The sequence below is a fragment of the Spea bombifrons genome, chromosome 3 (genome assembly GCF_027358695.1).
Source record: "Spea bombifrons isolate aSpeBom1 chromosome 3, aSpeBom1.2.pri, whole genome shotgun sequence".
Taxonomy (NCBI): Eukaryota; Metazoa; Chordata; class Amphibia; order Anura; family Pelobatidae; genus Spea; species Spea bombifrons.
In genome coordinates, this window is record NC_071089.1 from 87,606,069 (window position 1) to 87,632,291 (window position 26,223).

The 26,223-nt window shown below is 39.2% G+C and overlaps 1 protein-coding gene across 1 annotated transcript; it reads left to right on the top strand.

The window, feature by feature from the left end:
• Positions 1-8,603: 8,603 nt before the first annotated feature.
• On the top strand, positions 8,604-25,738 carry ZMAT3 (zinc finger matrin-type 3). The gene is made up of 6 exons (XM_053460761.1): positions 8,604-8,774; positions 14,090-14,400; positions 17,930-18,049; positions 18,504-18,670; positions 21,318-21,415; positions 25,334-25,738. The coding sequence occupies exons 2-6, from the start codon at positions 14,116-14,118 to the stop codon at positions 25,540-25,542; spliced, it is 879 nt and encodes a 292-aa protein (XP_053316736.1). The 5' UTR covers positions 8,604-8,774; positions 14,090-14,115; the 3' UTR covers positions 25,543-25,738.
• The last annotated feature ends 485 nt before the right edge of the window (positions 25,739-26,223 follow it).

Consider the following 26,223-nt stretch of genomic DNA (forward strand, 5'->3'; position numbering starts at 1 on the left):
AATGGCTGCGATTTTCATGTTAAGTTTTCTGGCAAATTGCACATATAAACATCTTTTTAAAGCATACATGAACGATAAAAAAAGCAGCACAGGCCCTATAAATATGCCATATCCTCACATCCCCTTTTTTCCGCTTTCACAGAAAATAAGTCAGGGCTAATGGAAGCCTTCTACCTACAATGCTGAGAGAAAACAAATATGTACAGATACTAAAAGAAACATTTCTTGGTGTACATAAATGTTACTTTCTCCAGTTGTCACCAACAGCACAGTAGCCTTAATACCATATTCTGCCTTTGGAATTTTATCAACTTCCACTTTCAATCCTCCTCATTTACTCAAGTCATTAGCCGTTTGGCTTACTCTACCCTGTTGCATTCATTTGTATCTCTGGCAAAGACAGATACCCTAACTTAAAGAGCTTTTTTATTTTTAATAAGACTTTTAAAATTAAAACTAAAAAGAACGGACCCCATTACTGATCCCTGAGGTACACCACTAGTAACAAGTCCATCCTCTAAAGTTACCTTACTCATTCAAACACTCATTTATTTATAAGTCTTCTCTAAAGGACACAGCCAAATGTCTTCTCAGATCTAGATATGGCTACATCTACAGCCCCTTATCTAACAGCCAAAACGTCAGTTCAGTTAGATTGGCGCGATCTCCCTCAGCAAATCCATGTTGTTTGTGATCAAGGAAGCCATTTACACTCAGAGATGTAACAGTCCATTCATTTAAAACTGGTTTCTATTACCGGCCCCACACCATACATTCTCAACACAAGCGTGTCCTACTTTAAGGATATCTAAAAGTACATATACGGTAGATTGTGATTTTCTCAGTGCAGAAGACATTTGATCATAATGGACTATTTAACAGAAGTTGATACGTGCGGCACAATGCAATGGGTATTGTAATCCAGATTACATTATTACGCTACATTTATTAAAGCGCCTGCAGATTCCATAGCGCTGTTAAAACCAGTGGAATAATTTATTAAAGTCACACACAACAATCAACAAACTGAAACGAAATTTAACATTGTATTCTGCCTGCCACACAACTTCCATCAGCGGAACAGTAACCATGCAAATCCTGTTAACCCTATGCTACACACACAAGGTGGGTTTCTAGTAAATATACGGTTTGTTTTTGACATGTTAAAACAATTACCTGGGTTTCGTTAATGTAATGAAGCCCAAAATCTGGGATTTGTGAAAATAGCAAATCCTCTTGAAATGAGGAGAATCACTGGGCGGCTTGAACCAGGCGACAAACTCACTGACATGAAGGATAATGGCCAATCACTCGGTTCTCTAGGGAGGAAGGATTGGGAGAAGTCTTCATATTCAGGGGACAGATAGCTCATTTACACGTGAACACATTAGAAATGGGCATCAAACAATCCATGGCTTGTCCTAGTAACAGAACAGATACAGAGCAGAAAAGCACAGGACTGCAAATGAGACTGGCATCCAATTAGGCAGCTGCAGGGCTTAAAGGAGTGACATGACAGCATCACTGATCCCTGACATTCCCCAATAACCATCACCATAACAAATAATAGCAATAATACGAAAGAATGCGCTTCATCAACACCGCCTCATCTATGAGAGTTAATAAAAGATGGCAATCCCATCATTCATTTTTGGCATACGTGCCATGAACCCCTCATATTTAGGTGGGCATCATCAGCTCTTCTATATGTCATATATATATACACACACATATATATAATATATATATATAATATATATAAAGTTTATTAAGATACCTGTAGGACTATTTGAAGCATTTCATTTTCTGGTGAGATATTTAGACAGGAAAGCACCACCTGTATGCCAACTCTGTCAGATAACAGTCCCCTGACACGTGCAGACAGGCACCATCATGCTGCCAGCCACATCCGCAGTGAGGAGGACACTAAGGCTTTCCGCATCCCTCCCGGTCCGCAAACTCACTGTAAATTTCTTAATCCTGTCAGGAGCTCCAGTAGTTTAAAATACCTCGAACATATACGAAGCATTTAAGACACACAATAACCGGGATTAACCGGATGTCAGTACCGGGGCTGAGCCACTGGAGCTAAATATGTCCCGCAAACCCACTATACAGTCTCAAAAGAGCGCTAACGCCCGGTAATAACAACAATAATAATAATAATAATAACCAGTACAATAGGCGGGCTGGGATTGTGTCTCTATCAAAATACACAAAATATATGTAGACAGAGAACATCCAACGGAGCACAAAAACATAACCAGAACGAATATAAACGCCCAAAACACGTTAAAACACGTACTGCCAAAGGTACGAGCACCCTGCGGATACCAGCCCCCTCCTTCATCCCAGCCAGCCCCTGTAATAGTACCAGTTAGGTCTCCGCTTCCTCCGGACCCATTCACTGCATTCCTTTCCACTCCATCCTCCCCCAAAATGGAGGCGCCGAGGCCAGCTGAGAACGGTACGGCCGCCGGTACCGTCCAGTCCCGTGTCACACAGCGCGACTAGTCCTGTTATTTTTTTTTTCTCTTTTTTTCCCTCCTCCTCCTACTCAGCCGCACCGTTTCCTTTCCTGCTTCCGGCATCCGGTAGCAAATCCTGTGACGTCACGAGCAGCTACCTTTGACTCAGGAGCTGTTTTTTTTATAATACTTTATTTAAAAAAAATATGGTTGATGCAAGAGATCGCAGTGCTGTTTGTTTTTCATTTTGTGGTAGAACAACACCGTGCTGGGCACCAAAATTGCAGGGGCAAAATAAAGCAAAAAAAAAAAATCTAATTACATATAAAGACCCATTCTTACTGAATACAAATTGTTTAACGTTACATTGATGCTTTTACACAGCAGGCGCATGTACCTTACTACTAGCTTCTGTTTCATTGCATCTAAAAGTAACCATATCACTGCCATTTTATAGAAAATGTAATTATAAAGGTGACAGGGCAGTCTTTGGCATGTGCCTCTAACAGTATTTAATAGTCCAATATAGCTATACTGTAATATAGAACACTTCAGCTGCACATTTCACATGCAAACTGCATTCCGTTTTGCATGGACTCCAATGCACTCAACACAAGGGTTTTTTTTCCCCTTTTTTTTATTGAAGCTTGAAAATAGGGTTAGAAAAAACAATAGGTACACTTTGGATTAGTGTAATATCGCAAATCATAAGGGCAATTATTATTTTCCCTTTAAATTGGGGTGTTTCCTGCTGCCGTCGGCAGGAACGCCCCCGATGTCAACAGGACCTCCCACCGACATCAAGGGACCGCCCACTGGCATCCTGCAAGGAAAGGCTCGGGGTAGCCAGAGCCCAGAAGTTCATGTTAATGACCATACCAGGAAACTCTCGGGGTTTCACCGCTTCTCTGGGTCAACACCCGAATCCTCTGGGTTGCTGGAGCGGGGTCTTGACACAATTTCCCCTTTAAATGGGCTGACATCAGCTTGAACACACCTGACGTCAGCGGGAATGCCGAATGACGGCAACGGGACCGCCCTCTGACATCAGTGTGCAGTCCTGGCCGCGTCCCGCAAGGGAAGGCTCCAGGTAGCCAGAACTCAAAAATTCCCAGGTATGTTAATGACATTAAAGAGAAGCAGACATCCCAACCTGAAGAAAATCATTTCAGGGAGGTGGCTTCAGCGGCCACTAACCGCCACCACCAAACATGTATCACGTTCCTCCGGCCCCCGGTACTTGAGCCCTGGTCAGCCTCTGGGGGAGAGCGAGTGACACAGTGCACATCCTAACTGGTCTCTCCTGTGGTAACTTTTCAGACAACTGATAGGTGCATTAACGCAGAGAGACCAATCAGGACACGCCACAGAGGAGAGACTCCCGGAACATCCAGGAGAGTTTGGATGTCTTGAGAAGTGACATCACACTAACTTCGTTGGGGGACACCCCAGCCGCCATATGAGAGGTCCCTTTAAATCTCTGTGGTGTCCCCCCTTGCAAATGTACTTTAATATGCATTCTTCTTTAGTGGAGCTGTCAGTCACATTAAACTGCCCTTAAAAAAAAAGAAAACAGCACAATACTTTTAAAAAGTTATTTTTAATCTGAATCTAATAATGGAAATGGTGGGAGTTTTTCTTTACAATTTTTTACATCAACACAATTAAAATACGCCTATTTTCAAGATGTAGATTACATGTAAACCCAAATGCAAAATGATAAAACTGTACATGCTGAGCTTCCAGTATGCTTTACACAGAGCCTCCAGTATGCTCTGCACAGCTTGAGCTTCCTGTGAGAACCTTCGGAAATCTGTAGAGAAAAGAACACAATAATATAGAGTCTCGATTAAACACCGAGAATCACGGAAAACCCAGAATTATTTTTTTTAAACAAATTACTTTTCAGTAGCTATATAGCCAGGATATTAGTTTCAGGATCTAGATAACTTGTAAAACATACACATATTGTTATTTGCCTTGTTGTTTTAAGATCAAAGAGCCATACAGACACTTTCCCATGCAGTTGTTTGCGCTGTCATACAAAAACATCTGAGTCATCCACCAAGAATTTCAATTGAGCTCATGCCACAAATGGCTTCCCCAAAAGTGAAGTCATGTGGTCAGTATGAGTCATTTAGTCTGGAAATTGAGGTATGAAGACCAAAATATTTGTCCGCTCAGAATGCTAACCAAATGCCCCAGGGTAAGCTAATATAGCCTCACAGACACGCACACACACACACATTATATACACATATGTGTGTATAAGGTGGAGCATTGAATACATACCAGGCTTGCCAGGTGGCCAGCTTGACCTGCTTGGCTGTTTTATAAAAGTTCAAGCTGGTTGAATAACCTAACCTGGTCAATACGGAGCCTGTTTCCACAGGGAGAAGGCTATATTCTAACGGCTCCTTATTGTAAGACACAATATAACAGCTCATGCAGAGCAGCCAGCCTTCCCTTTTAGCAGAATGTATAACATATCCCATTGTACAGAGCTGCAGAATATGATAGCTCTAAATAAAACAATATATAGTAATAATATAGCTGATACATTGTAACTAACACTATGATGAAGACATACCAAGACATTATGGACAATGCTATGCTTCCAACTTTGTGGGAACAGTTTGGGGAAGGTCCTTTTCTATTGCAGCATGACTGAGCCCCAGTGCACAAAGCAAGGTAGATAAAGAAATGGTCGGATGAGTTTGATGTGGGAGAACTTGACTGACCCGCACAGTCCTGGCCTCAACCCCAGCAAACACCTTTGGGATGAACTGGAACAGTGATTGGAACCCAGGCCTTCTCGTCCAACATCAGATTGTCCTGACCTCTCAGCTGGATGAATGGGCAAAAATTCCCATTCAAATACTCCAAAACCTTGTGGAAAGCCTTCCCAGAGTGGAAGCTGCTATAGCTGCAAAGGGGGGGACCAAATACATACGAATGTCTGTGTATTTAGAATGCAATAAAAGTCCCAATACTTTGGTCCATATATATATACATATATATATATATATATATATATACTTAGAAACAGAATCCACTAGATAAAGCCTAAGCTGTTTAGAACATTGTAACCTATGATATAGCAACACAACAAACATTTTGGCCTTCCAAAAAATGTGCCCTGGCACTCAAAGGGTTGGTAACAGCGCCCGCATCACAGCCATTTTACAGAAGCATTTCAGCACAGTATTATAGCTGCCTTTGTGGACACATGTTCCTGCTCTTCCCACCCTCCCTGTACCCAGCAAGACTCCCCCTTGGGCCAGGAAAAAGAAACAGCCAATGGGGATCATACCTACTTTACAGCGACCAATGGCAGCGCCTACTCTTTCTGCGATTACCTTCTCCGTGTTATTCCCCGGGGACTGACGCAGGCATCCCCATTTAACCTTTATTGTGTGCAGCTGCCTGATGTTGGACTTGGGACGTTCCCATCATTACTCTCCTATCCCGCCTCCGCTCCATGACACTGTCCCCGTTTATAAAAATGTCACAAAAATATATAACATGGGAAGTAAATTTGAGAGAAAAGCTTGTACATGTTGACAAATGTTACATACCAGGAAAGGGTTAAATATAAACAGGAGCAAATAAAGCCATGAAGGTTATTTATCCAGCAGTGTAAAATATAAGAATGTTTACACTATGCTTTGTTTGACAAAGTTGCTTTTAAATGTATATTATTATTATTTATTGTTTTATATAGCACCATCAAATTCCGTAGCGCTGTACAATGGGATATGTATATAAAAATATACATTTGATATAGGATACCTTAAAAATACCATCTGTGTTATTTTGCTGAAAGAGTCATTATTATAGCATAGTAATAAACCCTATTTAAGTACATTTTGATGGATTCACAGCATATATATGTTCATCTGCAAGAAACTGTCATTTTGAATTCCGAAACACATCCAATGCAGAAAATCTGCTGTAATCATTCTATCAGTTGGTTCAGTAAGGGTCTTGCTGGACCTGGGAAGCCACAAGAAGAAAGGTTTTTATGTTGGGGTAATTCTTTTTCAGTTTAAACAGCTTATGAAGCAAATAGGTAGGGTATCTCGCAGAAAAAAAGATGCAAGGGAACACCTAGTAAGCCAGTTCTCAATTCCACATCAATGGGGTTTGTTCACTAAAGCTGAAACTGGTTTCAACTCACTAACAAATCTACTAATTATGAAAGACCCTCCCCAGGGGTCTTCTGCAGACAGATGTTGCCCCTGTGTAATGCTTAGTCAAGTCAATATGATTCCTGCGAGTACCCTCACAGATTTAAATGTAGATGGAGGAGGCAGGTACAACTGACATGCATGCTAGCAGATATACTTACACCCACCCTCACAATAGCACACACACATTAACATCATCACGTCAAACAACTCACTCACCAATTACACATCACGCCCTTACCTGGCGCACACTGTGCGAGCAGCTGTGCTTTTACCGTGGGTCCACATAACATTGCATTATGTGACCCCACAGCCAAACCGTACCACCCTGTTTTGTATATGCCTGGGGTGCAATTACCGACCTGCCCCCAGGGCCAGCCCACCCCTGTAACTCAGCCCGTCTTGTAGGACAGACTTGCTGGTGTTAGCCCCTCATAACATTTTGTAGTGCACTGAAATCACAACTCTCCTGCGAATTCACTTCCAAACTCCAGCTTCAGTGAAGGAACCCATTCTCAGTGGCGATAACCTATTTCGTAACCCCTTTTAAACATTCAAGACATTCTATGACATCATAAAAAATGTGCCCAAAAACCTATATTGACAGAATAGAACATCATGAAGAAAATAGCGAAGTACACCCATGGCTACCTGCAACCATGCCATGTAAAGTAAAAAAAAAAAACAATAACCGGAAAGTACATTTTATTTGTATTTTTTTATAAATGAGCTGATGACAACTCCCATCAATCTCAGCCAGGCTGATGAGATGATGAGGGTGATGGGAGTTGTGGCCCAAAAAACATTTTTGCACAAGGAAAAGCAAATATACTTTTTTTTTAAAATCTAATCTGTGTTTGCATATTGCATAAAAATGTAACCCTTTATTATCTTTACCTTTCTTGTCCTATTCTGTGTGCTGTCATGTAGTGTGCCCTGTATATACAAAAGCCTATGCATGTGGGGTATGTCCATAATCTAGAGATGCATCTGAACACAGTTTGGTGGGTCTCTCTGCGGTTGCATATAATCTGTGCAATCAGTCCTAAGAAACATGGAAAGTTTGCTGGAAAAAAGCAATGAAAATCTACGTTACGGCTCCCTTTTGCCAGAGATTGCCAACCAAATGGTTGCATGGTAAGTATCCAAATGCTCCTAGTGAAATACTCTGGGTTGTCTTCTCTCCAAAAAACTATACTCCTGTATATTTTGAGCCGGTGGGCTATTAAACAGTCCCACATGGGACACAGGCTTCACAAAGTAAGATTTCAAAATTTCAAGTTTACAAAAGCGGACTGCCATGTTCTTAAAAAAACCCAGGACACTTACATTAATATATTTTAAGTGTATTGTTGTCACAGAACTGGTTTGGGGACCATTTTCATAGTAAAATGTAAGAAAAACCAAATCTTTCCAAATATTTTCATTTTAATGTATTATTCATACTAAATGTTGGACTATACGTTTAAAATGGTATCAAAAGAAAGCTCTGTCTGGGCACACGGAATATTAAAAGGAGAAGTAAAAATAGTGTAAAAATGCTGAAAACGGGGTTAACTCTTTGGCTAAAACTGTCAAGATTTTGTAATGATAACATATTATCTCTCCACTTTTCTCTCACTCTGTGCAGATATATCCAGATAGTTCTACACTTCCCTGTCCACAATACACAACGCAAGAGGGGCGTCATAACAATGTAAAGGGGCCACTCAGTTATATATATGCATTAAAGTGCATATAATGGATGGGGGGTGTCCCTGTAACACCCCCTATGTTATATATGGTAGCACCTGCAACCCACACCTCTGTTCAGCTCGCCTGCTCTGTGTTCGAGGGGCATCTGTAGACTGAGTGTGGCAGCCAGCCAATGGGAGGGCGGGAGGCCCCGGAAGCTCGCACACAGACACACAGCGAGGGAGGAGGCAGGGACTCTGCGGCTGCTGCTGCCTGGATCATTACAGCTGCAGAGAGCCAGGAAACCAGCCGGCTTTTTTCTGGGCCTTTTTTTTTTCTTTCTGCATCCAAAGGATGATTTTTAGACCCGGCCATTTGCACATTATTAAAGGGGAGAGCTGAACAGTGCATGGTGGTCCCCACAGCAGCCCTGGAGCACTGTGTGAGTAACCTGCATCCTTTCTCCATCACTAGGCTCCCACAGTCATCATTAGTCATACTCAACATCACTCTGCAATGTACAGCTGCACATCACTGTCACCACAAGCCAGAATTACTCATCCTCAGTATCACCTGCAGACAGAAGCGTTTATACAATACCTGCACATATATGTAGCGTGTTATTTAATATATATTATACATATATATTCTTATATCATATGTTCTATTTCAGTCTTTATGTTATGATGCTGGTTTGTCTGTTTTCTATTGCAGGATCTATTGTCTCTGTTAATACAACCTCTAATAAACAACTATTTCTGCTGTGTTTTATGGTAAATCTGTCATATTAGCCTTCATCTGTTTTTAACCCTGTGTTGGAATGTATGCCTCATCTGTCATTTCCGAACACGCATGCTGTCCAAAATTGCGATTTCACTGCACTTTGCTTGATGTAATGGAAACGCCAACATTTTAAGATTAGTTGTATTTGTATATGTATTTATTCACTTAAATATTTAACTATAAGTACCACTGCTAGCAGCACTTATGGAAGGTAAGACAGTGGCATAAAGCAGCATCTTATGTATGATTTAACATAGGATACAAGACCGAATCTTTTAAAGGAATCCAATATTCTTTTTCATTTAATTTACAGCTTAAGTATTAGAATAATCCTGGTGCTTTTTTAGTGGTTGTTATGCTATCTAATGGCAATAGAGATAATAATATTATTTTTGGCATTATGGCTTTTAATGGACGTTGATTTATTCTGGAATAAGACCACTGATAGAAGGTCCTATTTTTGTATTCTTTAGTAAATGACTGTTTTCTGTTAATTTGGTTTATCCGTATTAGATGATTTTGGTTGATTTAAGATTTAGGGCAGAGGAATCATGCCCGAAACTGAAATGACCTAGTGGACATACGATGACTTTTATATTAAACGTATTTGATTCTGAGACATAATCTTTTTTCCACCCTGATATTAATAATTATTTGTTAATAAAAATAAATGATTTTAGATTATTGATGACCATAAGACAATGTATCAACCAGTGTGTTGAAAATAATATGTAGAACCAGGAGAAGTGTCAATAGCTACTAAAATCAAAGCTAAATTGTAACGTAGCTAAATTTGTTTGTGCAATGAACATGTACTTAGTTGCTGAATATTATATATCACTCTGCTGTAACTTTGAAGACCTGATGTGTATGAGAATCCAAAAGAAGAACACAGAACCAGAACATGAGTGAATAAGCCCAGGGAACTAAATGCAAACTGCAGGAGCATCCAACATTACAAGGCTAAAGCCATGACACTGGCCCTCGAGGTCTGGAGTACGGACAGTCACGCTAGGGCTTGAATGATATGATTAGGGGAATTTCTGTCACTCGTATTGGTAGTAAATCTGTTTAGTGTTTTATAGCAGGTTTGTCATCAAAGCCAAACACATATTTGTATTTATATGTTTTGTGAATTGTTTTTGTGATATATATATATATATTTTTAATAAAGGGATGTTTTTAGCTTGAAATATAAAAGTACAGTAGTGATGAGGGAAAGTACCAAATCATCTGTCTGTCTGTATATCTATCCTCTTATCAATTGATCTCACTTTATAGGGATAGCAAACCAACAGGTGGCTCTCATATTGCTGAACTACATGCGGAAAATGACAGCAAAATCTGAAGAGCCACATGTTGATTGCCTTTGTATCTAATCTTTCATCATTACCAATGTGGAGATGCCACTATTGAGTCACTTTTTATGAAGTTACAGTCTTCTAGATCTATTCGCCGTAAGAACAACATTTGTTGCTTTTTGTATCTTTTTAAGTGAAGAAGAAACACCCCAACACAGCATTTCCAAGTTAGTAATGGCTCACTTGGCGCTGGGGTTTTACTGGGTTTCTTCTTGCCCCAGGGGGGCACATGGAAGCCGTGTACTCAGCAGACTCAATGTTCTCTTGTCTTCGAGGAGCTTAAATGTGTACTTTCTGTCTTTTCTTGGCTGCACCACGTTCCGAAACTGTCTTCACAGATGCAAGCTGTCTATGTTCATCTCCGAAGCAGAATCCACTTGCTAATTTGATGTGAGTTTTTGAGTCGTATAACTAGCAAGTGGAAACCATTCGGAGTGAACAGCTTATACCCTGCTTATATACGGCTTTTTTATTAACCTGTTTTACTAACATAATATTCAGGGATATTATTTTTTTAATCATGGGGAAACAGCTTCTTGATCCAAGGAGAGATCTGACTGCCATTCTGGGGTCAAGAAGGATTTTTTTTCCTTAGTTTGTGCAAAATTGGAAAGAGCCACAACTGGGTTTTTTGCCTTCTTTTGGATCAACAGAAAGAAATAAACAGATATGGGAAAGGCTGAACTTGATGGACGCATGCCTTTTTTCAAGCCTATGTAACTAATGATAAGGTGTTTTTTGTTAACTTTTTCAATACCACTGCCAACAGAGACATTACAATCATTAAACCCCATGTCTCTGCCCTACCTGCTTTATGTCACAAATATAGTGTTAAGATTTCCAGCAGAAAAACGTATATGTGAGCTTCACTCATAAACAGGTGCAAGCATCCTGTGTCGGCCCGGTATGAACTATTTCAACTGGGCTGACACAGAGCTCAATGGGCGTACGTATTTTTATTTATTGATTTATATAGCGCCATCATATTCCACAGCGCTGTACAATGAGTAAACAGTAGTACAAAACAATTTGGACCTACAAAACCAAAAGGTGAGGAGAGGGCTTACAATCCTACGTAAGGCAGGAAGGCACAGTATTAATGAAATTAGAACGTTCCGGAGCTCAAATTATTCCATAAAGAGGTGGTGTATCCTGATACACATTTTCTTCAGATTGTTTCTTTATACATCAACTTTTTGCATCATCACTTAAAAAAAACAAACAGTGAAAACTTTATGATAATTGCCCAGCTTTTGGCATTTTTCACTAATATTGCTATTTATATGTAGCCCGACGTGGCTACATCTGGCCAAACACCAACCTTGAAGACGGCAACATGTTTAGTATATATAATATTTAATTAAGATCATGATACACTTGTTGCTAATGTTTTATATGTATTAACATACAGTGTTTTTGTATTGACTAGAATTTTGTATGAAGGTAACGTTGCATGGAATATTGTTGCGGCCGCTGGAGACGGTTTCAGGGTAACCATAGCAACTGCAGAACTAGCAAAACGGTTCAGTGTCTGACAGCTAGCCACAAGCAATTTATGTCGATGATTGCGTTGTATTGATTACTTGGATTGGCCAATATTCCCCTATTGATTCTGTAATCCAGAACACTGTACATGACAAAGGTAACAATAATAAGATAATTATAAAATTATAACAATAATAAACAATATTAATGGGTTAATCAAAATATAAGAAGCTTTTATGCTAAACGTAAGAATTCTGTAATTAGTTTAATGTTGGTGAGAGTACCTGTGATGACATGCTGCGGTTTTCATTGTATTTTATATGACGTATGCTGTAATGTATATTTTATACAAAGAAATATAAACAAAAGATTTCAACAGCTATCACCTAAGGAGACAATTATTTTGGGGACTGTGTATATTGTGTATTAAGTGATTTCATAGATGGCAAGTCATATCTTACTTGCATATAATTTAGCAGAAACGCAAGGTGTTTCCTGAGCAAATAAATTTTGCCTAATGCATTTACAGGTAACAAAATATTGCAACATTGGAATGACTTGTGGTTAAAGGTATCACATACTGCTTTAATATTTTCATACAGTTATATAGCTGTTTGTCTAAAAAGTAACTTTAATAAAAGGCTATTGCTCCCCTTTTCATGTCGGTTTATATTTGGATTGTTCACGCGTCAATCTTTAATGGAAAACCACCGTTAGTGTAGGGCCACCCATCTTAACTTCATGTTCTCGTGTTCTGCATGGTTCTTCCTTCTCACTAACTTATCTCTGCCTTGTTATGAACTTGCTGATTGTTGTTGATTGGTTCAGGCATCCTTTGAAGGTCCCCCCAGTGCTGTATATTGTAATGAAGGTTAGCCTTGACAAAAAAACATTGATTTATTTAATTTTGTGCCAATAAACTTGATTTTGCAGACCTGGAGGCTGCCATTGTTGTCTGTCACATGATCTCTTCAGTGATTTATCTTGCCCAAGCACCGCACTGAGCTGATTCTTTATGGCAAAGCTGATGAAGTCTGCTTAATCCTTTCCTCTGTTTGTCTAACCCAAGAAGACCACATACAAACGGCTAATATGCAGCTGTCGTTAAATATTATATTATGCAAAAACTAGAACAGTTTTTTAAAAAATAAATAAAACAGAACAATACTTTTGAAAACATATTTTTATCTGAAACTAGACATAAAGAAGTGCCGTGAGTTCCCCTTTAAGTATGATGTGAAATGAATGGAAATAGCTTCGGGACAGGAAATTAATATGATAGTAGTTACTTTAAAAACTGATCAAAAAAACAAATAATATATAGGGTGTTCTTGTCAGGCTTCCATTGCCAATGCCAGAGTTCAGTGTGTGCACGTCTATGCCCGCAGCCTGTGCGTTAACAGCCAGCATGGTTGTCCTGAGTGTCTGGTTCACTTACTGAAGCTTTATCTCATGGAAAGGGCTTAAGGGATTAAGTATTCTGCCAGTATTGTTCATAGAAACACTGTTTCAAACATTCAAATAATGAAGAAAATCATGATTCACTGCTTCTTGTAAAAGTATTTGCTTCTTCTGAAAAGATATTACAATTTATCATTGAAAGTGCTTAATAGAGATACCTCCTGGTAAAACTAGATTCCCACTGCTGTTCTTGAAACCACATATACTCCATTACCTGCTCAGGGTTGGCAACGAGAATTGTTTTCCTAGCTTCAGCATAAAATTATCATATTAATAGTTTTTTAGAGAGTTAGTTGACTAGTATGCCGCAAGGTAGTTTACAGCAAGGTTCTATCCTAGGATGAGATGTTTTGATCCATACACTGGCTGGACACAGATTGTTAGCCGTTGTTTCGGTTGAAAGATATTATAATTCTTACAAAAAATTTGACCAACACACAGTATACATTAACATGTCTTCTCTGCTCAAAGCACGACTACCATTCCATACTTTAATTTGCCTCACAGTATGTTTTGACTTGTATGTATTTTTAGAAAGACCTGTATTTAACCACTAGCATTTATCGATTATGCTTAGCATACCTTTATACCATGTACTGGTGTTTTATTCGTAGATTGTCTTCAGCGTTGAAACACAGCATAATCTTCTGATCCATTCTTCTTTCAGTAAGGTCTTTCTGGAAACCTGGGCAGATGATTGTGCTGCAACATGCCAACCCACCACCTCATCCTGAACAAGCTGCTTTTCCTTCATCCATTGGGATGGGCAAAAGACAAATAGTACTCCCTGTCCCTGGTCAACCACAAAAGATGCCAAACCATGCATCCCAGCTCCCTTCTCCAGAAGTCTTACAGGATGAAGACCTCATAAAAGTCCTGGACAGGGATCCATCCCTCGAAGATCTTTGTAAGCCCCTGTCCTGTAAGCTTTGTAATGTCACTCTGAATTCTGCCCAGCAAGCTCAAGCTCATTATCAGGTAATGAAACCACAGTTTTTTTGAGCGGTGTTCCTCATGGCTAAAGTTATCCTAATCAGACAAGCAGTCATTCTGGAAATATTTTGAGAAAGCTGCTGTCTGGCAGCTCTAATAATAAATAGACTTTGAATTTGCTTTGGTCACTTATGGCAGATGATCTAATTCTAATAACTATTCCCAGCATTTAGTGCTAGGGCATTCTTTTTCTCAGGCTTGGATCCTTTGAATGTTAACAAAATGTTTATTGTTCCCTCTGACAACTATCATTATATATAATTCAAGCAGGGTTTAAAATACAAACTCCAAACACATGGAAAATGTTCTTCTGTATGGAAATATATTGGAAGAAAATATGAAAAAATGAGCAGAAACCAACACTAGTAGTAAAGACTGTCTGTCCAAGACAAATGTTACTGAAAGCCAACTTCTATCTGCACACAAGATATTTATTGAAAGCAAGTATTTAAGGTAATAGTAGTATGTGCTTATAGACATATAACCAAGATAGCCCCAAATAAACTTCTGAAATTACAACTGTTTCTATAAATGACACACAGGCCTTGTACAGTCCTTTGAACTGTGGTTTAGTAGGTAGAGATAAGTACCGTCATATTGTTCTGTACATTGAGATGGGAGGGAAAGCTTGCCAGCACCCATGAGGCGTGAGCTGAGCCATTGCGAACCCTAGACTTGGCATGTCAAGCCAGCCATGCCTTACTTTCCACCAAATAGTAAAAACATCTCATGTGTCCACATGGATGTTCCCTAGGGCCAAAAGGAGAAGCCATTCCGACTTGTACTCTTCTACTTTTGATGAGCCAAGTGTTGAGCTCAAGCTCATGCTGTCTCATAAAACAATGTGTCTGTCTGCCTTTCTATCCATTGAGCGGTACTTATGAATGTTTTGTCTTACTTAATAAACATGCCTACATGAGCTTAGAATTAGGTGAACTAGTAGCAACCTATGCAAAAAAGCACAACTAGATTTAGACCTAATGACACCTTTCATGACAGCAAAACTTGCTCTCCTGAAAAAATGCCCATATTGTGGATTGCTGACAGCTTTCAAAAAAAATATTTTTTAAAAAATAGCACTGTGCACAGTATGTATTGAGTGTATGCCTAAACAGTAAATGAAATCAGGTCTATTTCGGAAAACACTATAAATCACAGTTTTTTTAATTGTAAGATATATGAATTATGCAAATTTCCTGATAAAAGTATTTTAGGAACCTTAAGTAACCCAGTTTTAGGGAGAGCCATAATACAAGCAATAGAAAGAATAGTTATAAATAAATGAAGAACTGAAAAACTCAAGGTCACCTGTCTTTTATTATTCTTTTAGTATATTGTTACACTATACGGCCTAAGCTGACTAGTACAGCAGATCCAGGGGGGGCAGCAGTTGTTGCCTCTCGTGTGATTAAGCCCCCGTGTCCTGTTGCTCAATAGGTTGGTTAGAGGGAAGATATTTGACCCTTTGGCACTATGGAAGCTGTGTCGGCTCAACACAGCCTCTATAGACTTCATTAAAAGGCAAAACTCCCTCTCAAAACAGCACATACTTACAGCATACGCTAATACATACCTGCTCACACTAACACCTTATGTTTACTCTCTCTAACACCCAACTTTAATTGGAAACGCCCCCCTGCTCTACACTTACGTGTAGGTAGCCCCAACCTTTCATGTAGAAGAGGGGGACTTCTCTATAGCCTTCCCTGGGAAGTTCCCAGGCATGGTTATGTTCAATATACAATAGAACTTATTCTTTTGGAAATAGTGGTTATGATGCAATCACCATGACAACCAATGGTATGATTCTTGTGCAAACACCATGACAACAAATGGGATGATGCTGGTGCCTGCTGAACTTTTTGCACCAGAATTGCTTTTTACACATAAGCTCTGTTAAGCCATATGTATTCCATAAGTATTTTTTTTCTTTAATTAATAACTGCTTTATTCATGTACGGTGTATGTTGCTTTAGTAATATTTTTCAAGAAACGAATGCCTTTTTCAGGAAATATTGTTTAATAAACTGAGAAGTATTGAAATACAACACCTGTTACCTAAAAAAGTAACTTATTTAAAAGATCTTACTAGAAATGAATTCTTTTTTAATGTTGTTGCATTTAAAGTAAAGTAGTATTTAAAAAAAATCTTGAATAATCTGGAGTTTCAAGTTCCAGTAAAAGTCATCTGAGTTGCTGCCAAATGCTTATCCAGAATTTGGCAATGTTCTAGAGGGAACATATTCCTGTGAATTTCATAGAAATATAATAATAAAAAAATAACAGTCCAATTACATCCTTAATTTGACGTTGCTTACGGTAAATGTTTCATTAAGTGTAGCTATTCACTAAGGAGGCAAGCAAGAATTTCTCAATACTGGGAATTTCCATTACTAATAACGTGCAATGTGAAAGTGATTGTTCAAAGACGGTAAAAAAAAAAAAAAGTTGTTTTTTTTCCCAGATAAAATATTAACCATGAGAGCTCTGAAATGCGAATCAAAAGCAATTTCATTTTAAAGGGACAGTTTAATGTCCTTGAAAACCCCACTATCAGAAAATGTATATTAAGATACTACGTGAATACTAATACTAATATTGGAATCAATGGGAGTATTTGCCGCGTATGCACACATGGGTCTTATTAGACCCCCGTCTGCAGCGTTTGGTGAGCCAGCTCAGGAACTGTCTGGCAGTACGTATATCATGTGCAGGGGATGACAGGAAGGAAGGACGGGGCAAATGCATATGGAGGGATTCTGCACAATCTCCCCCCACGCATATGCAAAAACAACACCATGGCTGAGCATATTGTTTTGCTCTTAACAATAGACAATAATACAACATATACTGTACTGGTCTTAAAATCCTTTGTAACATCATTGCCGGCAAAAATATACTTGTAGCAATATTATATATCTAGATAAATATTTATTAGCAGGATATAGGGATTTTGTATCGATGAGGATGATTGGGATGTCACATTTATTTGTATTTATTTATTTGTATTTAACTCGGACACTGTCCTGGGCCTGAACAAGGACAGCCCCCCCCAGCTCCCACGACCCCCCCTCCCCCGCTGCGGCCGCTATCCTCATTGCAGAGTACGGACAGCAATCCCATTGGCTTCAATGAGAATTTGATTACATACCTGCTACTTTGTAGTTTGTTTCTTTTATGTGTTTATTGGGACTATAATGTCCCTTGAACATCTATTTTTTGTTTATGTGGCATACTGATGGAAACTGATGTAAACTCCATAGTTCAGGTGCTGTAAAGTCATTTACAGTACATAAACACAGCAGCTATCAGTGTGTGATAACAAATGGTATTCATTATAGTATATACTCCTGTTGAGTCACTTATCCTGTTATACTTTATGAAATAAAGAAAAAAATATATAAAAGTATTTGGTGGATTTGTGAATAAACAATTGCATTAAATATATACTTTATTTTGCATTATTGATCAACTTGCAACGCTTTTGAGTCACAAACTGTTGTCCATTTTTTAGGGTAAAAACCACAGCAAGAAGCTTCGCAATTACAGTGCATCGAGCAGCTGTCCTGCTTCATCCCGACTCAGTCATACCTTGGAGGCAACGTCACCCCAGGCAGCTGCTTCAACACCAAATGTGAGTATAATTCCATTGGCGACATGAACTGATTAATCTGTAATGATATTGAAATTGTTGACTTGTAGCAGTTTGAAATTCCTGTGTAGTATCAGGGAATTAAATAAAGTCAGATGGTAGTACAAGTACAAGAGCTAGAGGGGGGTTTCAAGTTAGAAGATGGAAGGCTGATGGGTAATGTGAAAAAATTCAGAAATGGCGGTGGATATGTGGAATTGCCTTCCAGAGGAAACCATATAGGCATCACTAAACTTAAAAAAGCTTGGGATATGCATCTACTATAAATAAGTATACAGACTAGATGGGGCATTTGGATCTTTTCTGACATCAAAATGTATGTTTCTAATATCCTTGCTGTAAACTGTCCTGATTTTAGACTGTAATTCTCAGATTTCTTCATTGCCTCTATAGATTAATAATTCTAATTAGGTGGGGTATGTTCATCACTTTTCAGGGGACGTCTTCAAAAATTGTGGGACGTGTAATTCTTGCAACGGAAAATGACTATTGCAAACTGTGTGATGCCTCATTCAGCTCCCCTGTGGTAGCTCAAGCACACTATCAAGGAAAGAACCACGCAAAGAGGCTACGTCTATCAGAGGCACCCAGCAACTCATCAATGTAAGCATTTGTTAACCTTTCCATATTAAGGATTTGTAGCTTCTTCGGATAAAGCGGCATGCTATATTCATCATATAACTGTTTGGTTGCATCCTCAAATTGTCTATAAGCTGATGAGAAATACTTGCCCGCTCTGGAATATGTGCACCTTTTCAACCACATGACCTGATAAGCATTTGGATTATTCTGAATGAATCCCCATAAATCTGCCATTCTCAAGGGGATCTTGAGCCACACAGAATTCAAGATCTAGTAACCTCACCTTATTTGGGAGTGTTATTAAAAGCTAGGACCTGGACCTCTTGTTTTCCGTTCATGCTATACAAAATAACATAAAAATATAATATAAAAATTGAACATTCCTTCTATGGCCCACTTAGTATTATGCTTAGGTTCTTCCATGAATTTGCAGGAGGGACACTATGGACATTTCGATGGACCTCTCACATACTATATCTATTATACACAGAAGTGGTAGAGGCTAATATAGATAGGGAATCTATACATGCATGTGGTAGACATAAATCTATCCCAAATCTAACACTAGGCCAAGGTCTGACTCCTTACATCAGGAGAAATGGGCAGACTAGATGGATGCTGAATGGATCTCATCTGCCATAAATTGCTAGGTTGCATTAAAGTGTATGTTACAGCTGGAGAGCTCTTTTAAGTTCTAGCTGGCAAATCGTTGTAAGACCATAAATACTGGAAAAATATATCCTTCTATGAGTTGAAGAACATAAACGCTTAGTCTGCATTGGATGCAGGGTAACAGTCAAAAATAATGCCCCATAAGAAAAGAGAAAATGTTCAACTTGTAAGACAAGAATAAACAGTCTATAGCCACAAGCAATTCCCTGGAACTCCAAGAGACCTTTTTTTGTGCAAAACTGCCCTTAGTTTTAGGCTATGGAGGCTTGTACAAGTTAAACTATAAATTTAACTTAGTGTCAGGGGTACTCCTGCATTCCTGGTCCTGCCAACGTAGGCAAGTGGGCAAGGCCTGTACATGCTTCTAACCTCACCCCATAAAGCTATTAAATGGAAAAAAAACTAAATATAAGTATAAACGTCCACATATTGGGGTGCCGTTAAATAATGACTGCAATTTAATTTAAAAAAAAAAAAATGAATTGAAAATTAAAAGTAAACATATCAGTATTTTTTATATTATTATGAACGTAAGTTACTGAATAAATATGGATTCACCCTAATGTATGGTACACAAAAAATACAAAGTAAAGCAGTTTTCAAATTTTGATTGAGAAACAGGAATTCTGAACCCTGTCATCGCAGTCTGTCCTGTGAAATGCCATGATAGGAAGTAGTGATCCCAGAAATGATCTTCAGAAAAGAGATTCCTGTACGCCCAGCATTTCTCTGGGCCTGCAGGAAGCTCCCAGCAGCCAGCCTCCCTCCTGGGAGGAAACAGATAGCCGGCTTTCTCTGTTTATAAGAGACAACGTAGGAAGCTTTTAATACACATATGTTTGTTAAAGTGAAATTGTGTGTGTTTCAGATTTCAGCTTATTTGGTCCTCATCCCCTTTCTAGAATGATCTGGATACGTTTGTACCTCTTGTCCCTTCCTAATGCTATGCCATGAGTATCAAGGGTTGGCCATGGGTATATTCTGACTTCCCATGGAGTCATTAAGGATTGTTTTTTCCCCTTTTTATTGTTTTTATCTTGTGTTTACTATGAGTTGTCAAGTAGTCCCACTCTGTGAGCCATTATTTTTTTCTTTTTTCCCATAATCCATCAGTTAAGCTTTAAAAAACTAAAAAGACTGGCACGACAACAGACAAGTACCGCTTACTCTTTGGCCTGATATCTCAATATTTTTTCTCGGTACCCCCCTGGTCCTGCAAACACTGCTCTTTATTTATCATTTGCCATTTGCCATTAAACAATCTTTTTCTAAAGCTTTCTTCATCTTATCAGCATTAGAGTCAATATGAAAATAAAGCACATTTGGACCTCTTGCTTATCTATGAAATATATTTTAAATAGCAACATATGGTAGATTATCCATAAATCCAATAGGCATGTGCCTAGGCGGCTCCAAGCTCATATGGATGCTTAATGTCTGTGTATGTACGTATGTATGTTAGTACGTATGTGTGTGCTCGTGCTGAGTGTAAGCACACCAAGTGGCAGCTAGAATGTATATAGCGTTCTGTCACAGAAGAAAATATTCACTTAAACTCTGTGTTAAACGGGTGTATTCCAAGTGACTATGAATTTTATTAGCCAATAACAGTCTCCATGAGTCATGTGTTGCATTTAGAGGCAAGTAAGAAGAGCAATTTTGTGGCACTAAATTATATTCCCAGTTTAACCCCTTAATGACAAAGCGGGCTCAAAATGCATTGTTTTCAATGGGTTTAGGGACCGCTCATTGTCTTTAAGGGGTTAAACATGCATAAAATCTATCCTACTCACAAGATCTATGTTAATAGCCTTATATTAGATCCCGGATCATATGAATCCTTCTCCTGAACCATGATGGGATTTCTTGTAAATCAAACCCTAGTAATATTAGAAACCACTGTTCCATGCTTCCAAATCTTGATGTATAGATGGAGTTTTTGCTTCCTTGCTGACCGCATTGCCTTCTATATAAACTGTAAATTTATCACACTCAGGGATTCTGGAGAGTGTAAAAGGAGAGCCCGGAAAGAAGGAAATGAACATAAAATGATGCAGAGTCGAAGAAACACCTGCACGATTCAGAATAATACAGGTACTGGATGACTTATTTATATCCATTCTGACATTGTCTCACTGTTTCTTAATATTACACTGGAATGTATTCTGGATATATATGTATACCTTCAGACTTCAGAATTCAGACCAATTCTCATTTAATTCCAAAGGTGGAGTCCAACACATCCATTATCTGTGCATCTCATGCTTCAGTTGCTGAAGTTAAAATATATTATCCTTGTTTATTCACATTGAATCATAACCCACACACACAGACATACTGTATATATACGTATGCATGGCAGAAGGAAGCAACACATAAATGCATATGTATTATAATTATTATTATTTATTGTTTATATAGCGCCACTAAATTTCGTAGCGCTGTAGACAGGACATAACAAGTAGTATGTAACATAACAGTTTGACTTACAGAGACAACAGGTGAGGAGGGCCCTGCTCAAATGAGCTTACAATCTAGAGGTTATTTTAAGAGTTGCCATTAGGTATTACGGAAGTACATTTTTCCTAGCATCCTATTGGGCAGCCAAACCCTGGATCTTGTCCCTTTGTTTTGCATAGGACAGACATCATACTAAAAACTCTAAAAGAGAGCCCCCCCATACTTTGTGTTTTTTCCTTGCCTGGGCGATGGGTGTCAGACAAGACCTGGTTCTTGGGCCACTGAAGTAGTTGCGGCTGCTCGTGCCTTTCATCAGTCAGCCACAAAAAAAAGTTCTGGACCAGATGTTGGGTGTTTATGCTGAAAGACAAGAGATAGAATATCATGATGGGAGTTTTGAGAAACTCCTGGGGGTGAGTTACACCAGTTTGGTGGTGTTTTTGCTGGGTCATATTGCTGCAGGTCATGTACAAGTTTTCTTCGGTGTCTGCGCGTACTATGTATGTCCATTGACATTTGTTGCCTCCTGGGTGTCTGCACTGGCCAATGCTACTCCCGCAGAGCATTATTACTTCAACCTCCAAGAACAGCTTATATACCATCCTTTCTCAGGAACAGAACAAGTGGTGGAGTCGCACATTTTTTCTTCCTCATAGAAGAAAAAAAAGAGTATACCAGAAAAGTCCTACCAGCTTTACGCTTACAGAAAGTCTAATCAGTTTTGCAGATGTAAACCACGCGATGGAAGAGGCAAATCCTCCTCCTTCCAGGGGAACCAGAAGCGTCTTTGATGGGAGCAAGATTGTACAACTTCAGCAACCAGTTGGCAAAAGTCATGTCAGACAGCTGGGCCCTGAACACCATAGGAAATGGACATGCCATAGATTTTTGGCGTGTCCACTTTAAGATTCTTGGTCTCAGGAGGCACATCATTGGTGAAAAAAAAGGCTGTGGTTCGAAATCTGTGGTTCAAGATCTCCTAACAAAGAGGTCATAGGGCCATTACAAGAAGGGATGGAATTCCAAGGTATTTATCCTCCTTCCTGGTTTCCAACCAACAAGGCAGAAGTTTCAGACCTGTGTTGGATCTCCGATTTGTAGATCCCTTTGTGACAAAGAAATACTTTCGAATGGTATCCATCTCACCTGTTGTTCAGATTTTAAACAAGGATGATTGGATGGTCCTTCAAGATCTGAAGGACGCTTATCTACAAATACCAATTCCTGTGTCTGGCCATTAAGACAGAAGACGGTCTACAACATTATCAATTCAAGGCTCTGCTTTTAGCCTTTCTAAATTAACTGTGACCCTGCCCTCTCTGCTTCATCAGGAAGGGATATTTTTGGGGCTATTTCACCTCCACCATCCCAGCGGTTTCCTGGGCTTGTCTGCATATGAGGCCTTTGCAGAGTGTGGTGTTGCAACACTGGGACAGTCTGGAAACAAGTATTCATATTCCCCAGGAGGTTCGCTTAGGATTAAGATGGTGGACAATCACCACTAGGAGCTTGAGAAAAGGGCCTGCTACTTCTTCAGTGGGTCACAGTGACTAGAAGAGCATCCATTCTCGGCTGGAGCACCCATATGGGAAGTCAGTAAAGATCTGGGATCATAAAGACAAAGTTATGTCATCAAAGTTCAGAGAAATAAAGACATATGGTTAGCTCTCAATTACTTTGCTGAGATTATGTGCGGTCTAGATTCAGTCAGACAATGCCACTGCAGTGGCATATATCATCAGACAGGGAGCCACACACTCCCATCTATTACTCAGGTTTTGCACAAAGATTCTGACTTGGGGGTGAACATTCACTGGATCAACTTTCAGCTATACACATAAGAGGGAAGGACAATGTCCGAGCAGAATGGTTGATCGGTGGCAAATGTTTGAGAGAGGACGGGGTCTTACACATGGAGACTTTTCAACAGATAATGCAAAAATGCTGGAGACCCTGTATAAAACTGATGGCATCAAAACAGAACGCCAAAGTTAGCCCGGTTTGGAACTACGAGCGTATGTGTTGCCTCCTGTTCCATTGATTCCGAGAGCCCGGAAGATCAAATTGGATCAAGCCAGAGTCATCTTAATCACTCCATTCTGGCCCAGAAGAGCCTGGTTTACAGAGATTCTGCTAATGTCCAAGGGATAGTACTGGATACTGCTGCACAGAGAATTAGTTGACTGCTTGGTTGTGGAACAGGAGATATTAGAGGAACAAGGTGTGGACTCAGAAGTCATAAATATCCTAAGAGCCACAAATTAGCTAAGGCAAAGGTGCATAATGCTGCATTTCTATCTCTTTTAATCCCTTGATAAGACATTTTGTCAAAGGTTCTTCTAATATATCTCGCAGTTTTCTGTGTCGCATTCAAGGCTGGGACTTGAATTTTGTTTTACATTAGTTGTGTATTTTGTCTGTTGAACCCCTGTAGTCCACTGGTTTGAAATTGCTGTCCTTCAAAAAGAGCTATGGTAACATCCTGGGCAGAAAAATATCTATAGACCAGATCTGTAAAGCAGCAACATGAGCCAGCATTCATACATTTTTTGTTAGACACTATAAGCTAGTCATTCTGGCCTCAACAGATGCAGCTTTTGCTCGCAGCATCCTTCAAGCTGGGACTTCCCTAGGATTGACTGCCACATAGGACTCTAGGGAGAAGAGAAAATTTCTTACCGTAAATGTTTTTTTTTTTTTCTTGGCAGCTGTTTATTTCCCTTCCTATTGTCATTATTAAACTTTGTTGCATCTAACTTTTGTTGTCGGTCTTGTTACATCACAAGGTATGAGGGGGTGGGAGGTATCTTATAGGTCCAGGAGGCAGAGTTTTTAGGCTGATGCCTGTCCTATGCAAGATAACAGGATAAGACTATAGGTTTGGCTTCCGCATGGACTAAAGAAGAAATACATTTTGCCTTTTTCATGATGCTTGGCTATTCTGTTGGCTGTTAATCACAATATAATGTCATGTGATATTCACTATATATAAATGCTGTTTTAGCAGGGGTAAATGAAAGACATAGAGAATTCTTGTTTTATCCATCCACCGCATTATTGGTTAATTATATAGATACGTGGCCTAATACAGTATAGTTACTACCAGTACATATATACACGATCTTGTATATCTCATTATAGTTACTATGATTATATAGTTATATGTACTATAGTTATTATGTGTGCAACCATGTACGCTATTGTTAACATAGATGCATACCTAGTTAAAGTATGTAGATATATTGTCTGACACGGTACAACAAAGTTGCTATTATTTAATAGATATGATGGCCTCATAGAGTACAGCATAGCTGCCACCCACTGCTATATTTCTACTTCTGCCGCTCTCATCTATATTTCAGCTCTGATTTCCTCTTCTATTTATTAAGTCAGCCACCTATTGTTCAATTACCTCCTGCACTACTGTGGCATGACTCCCCCTAATACTAATACTCAGTGGTAATGATTCAAAAGATACTTCCACTGTTTTTGGGCATGTTGTCATTCTTATGACTTTCCACCTTGCAATGAATTCTTCATTTTTCCCCCCAGGCCCGTATTTCAATCCTCGTTCCCGTCAGAGAATTCCTAGAGACCTGGCCATGTGTGTGACCCCAAGTGGACAATTCTACTGTTCAATGTGCAATGCAGGAGCCGGCGAGGAGCTTGAATTCCGACAACATCTGGAGACAAAACAGCACAAGAGCAAAGTTTCTGAGCAGCGTTATCGCAGCGAGATGGAAAACTTGGGATACATGTAGAGAAACGGCCTCTAGCAAGCTATTGTGTTTGTGCTCTGTTGCTTGATTGGTTTTCTGTCAGTGCGCCTTTACTTTGTAAGCATTTCACAACTTGGAGGCCTTTTGGTTCATTACCACCTGGCGTTTCTAGTACTAGTGATTAGTTGTACCAGTACCTCTATGTGGCAAGATAGTTTATCTCTTTCAAGGCTTGTTCTTTTTTCAACAAAAGATGCCTTTTGAGGTAATAATTATTTACAAAATATAACACACAATTTTAATGAAATTGTGTTCTTCATGTTCTAAAAGATACACTGATTGCTGATGGTGTAATTGTTTACATACAGGATGAAAGTATTGTCTTCAGCTGCTGAACACTGTGTTCTCCATTATGGACTACGTGTGATTTAGCTGCCACTCCAAAGATTCTCTTTTGGAAAATTATAGGACAGTTACAATGGATATGTCCTGACCACAAGCTGTGTCAGTGTTATTGTATGTATGACTGGTAAAACACTTAAAACGACATTGGAACGATTCATCAGACATGTCAATTATAGGGTTTACCACTAAATAACTCATCACTGTGTTTGGCAATAGACAATAAGTATTTTCTTAGATATTATCCTTTTGCCCCCTAAACCTAAGAGTTTAGAATTATATTTTTCTCTTTGCACTTAATTCCTGTTGCTGTTCTAGGAG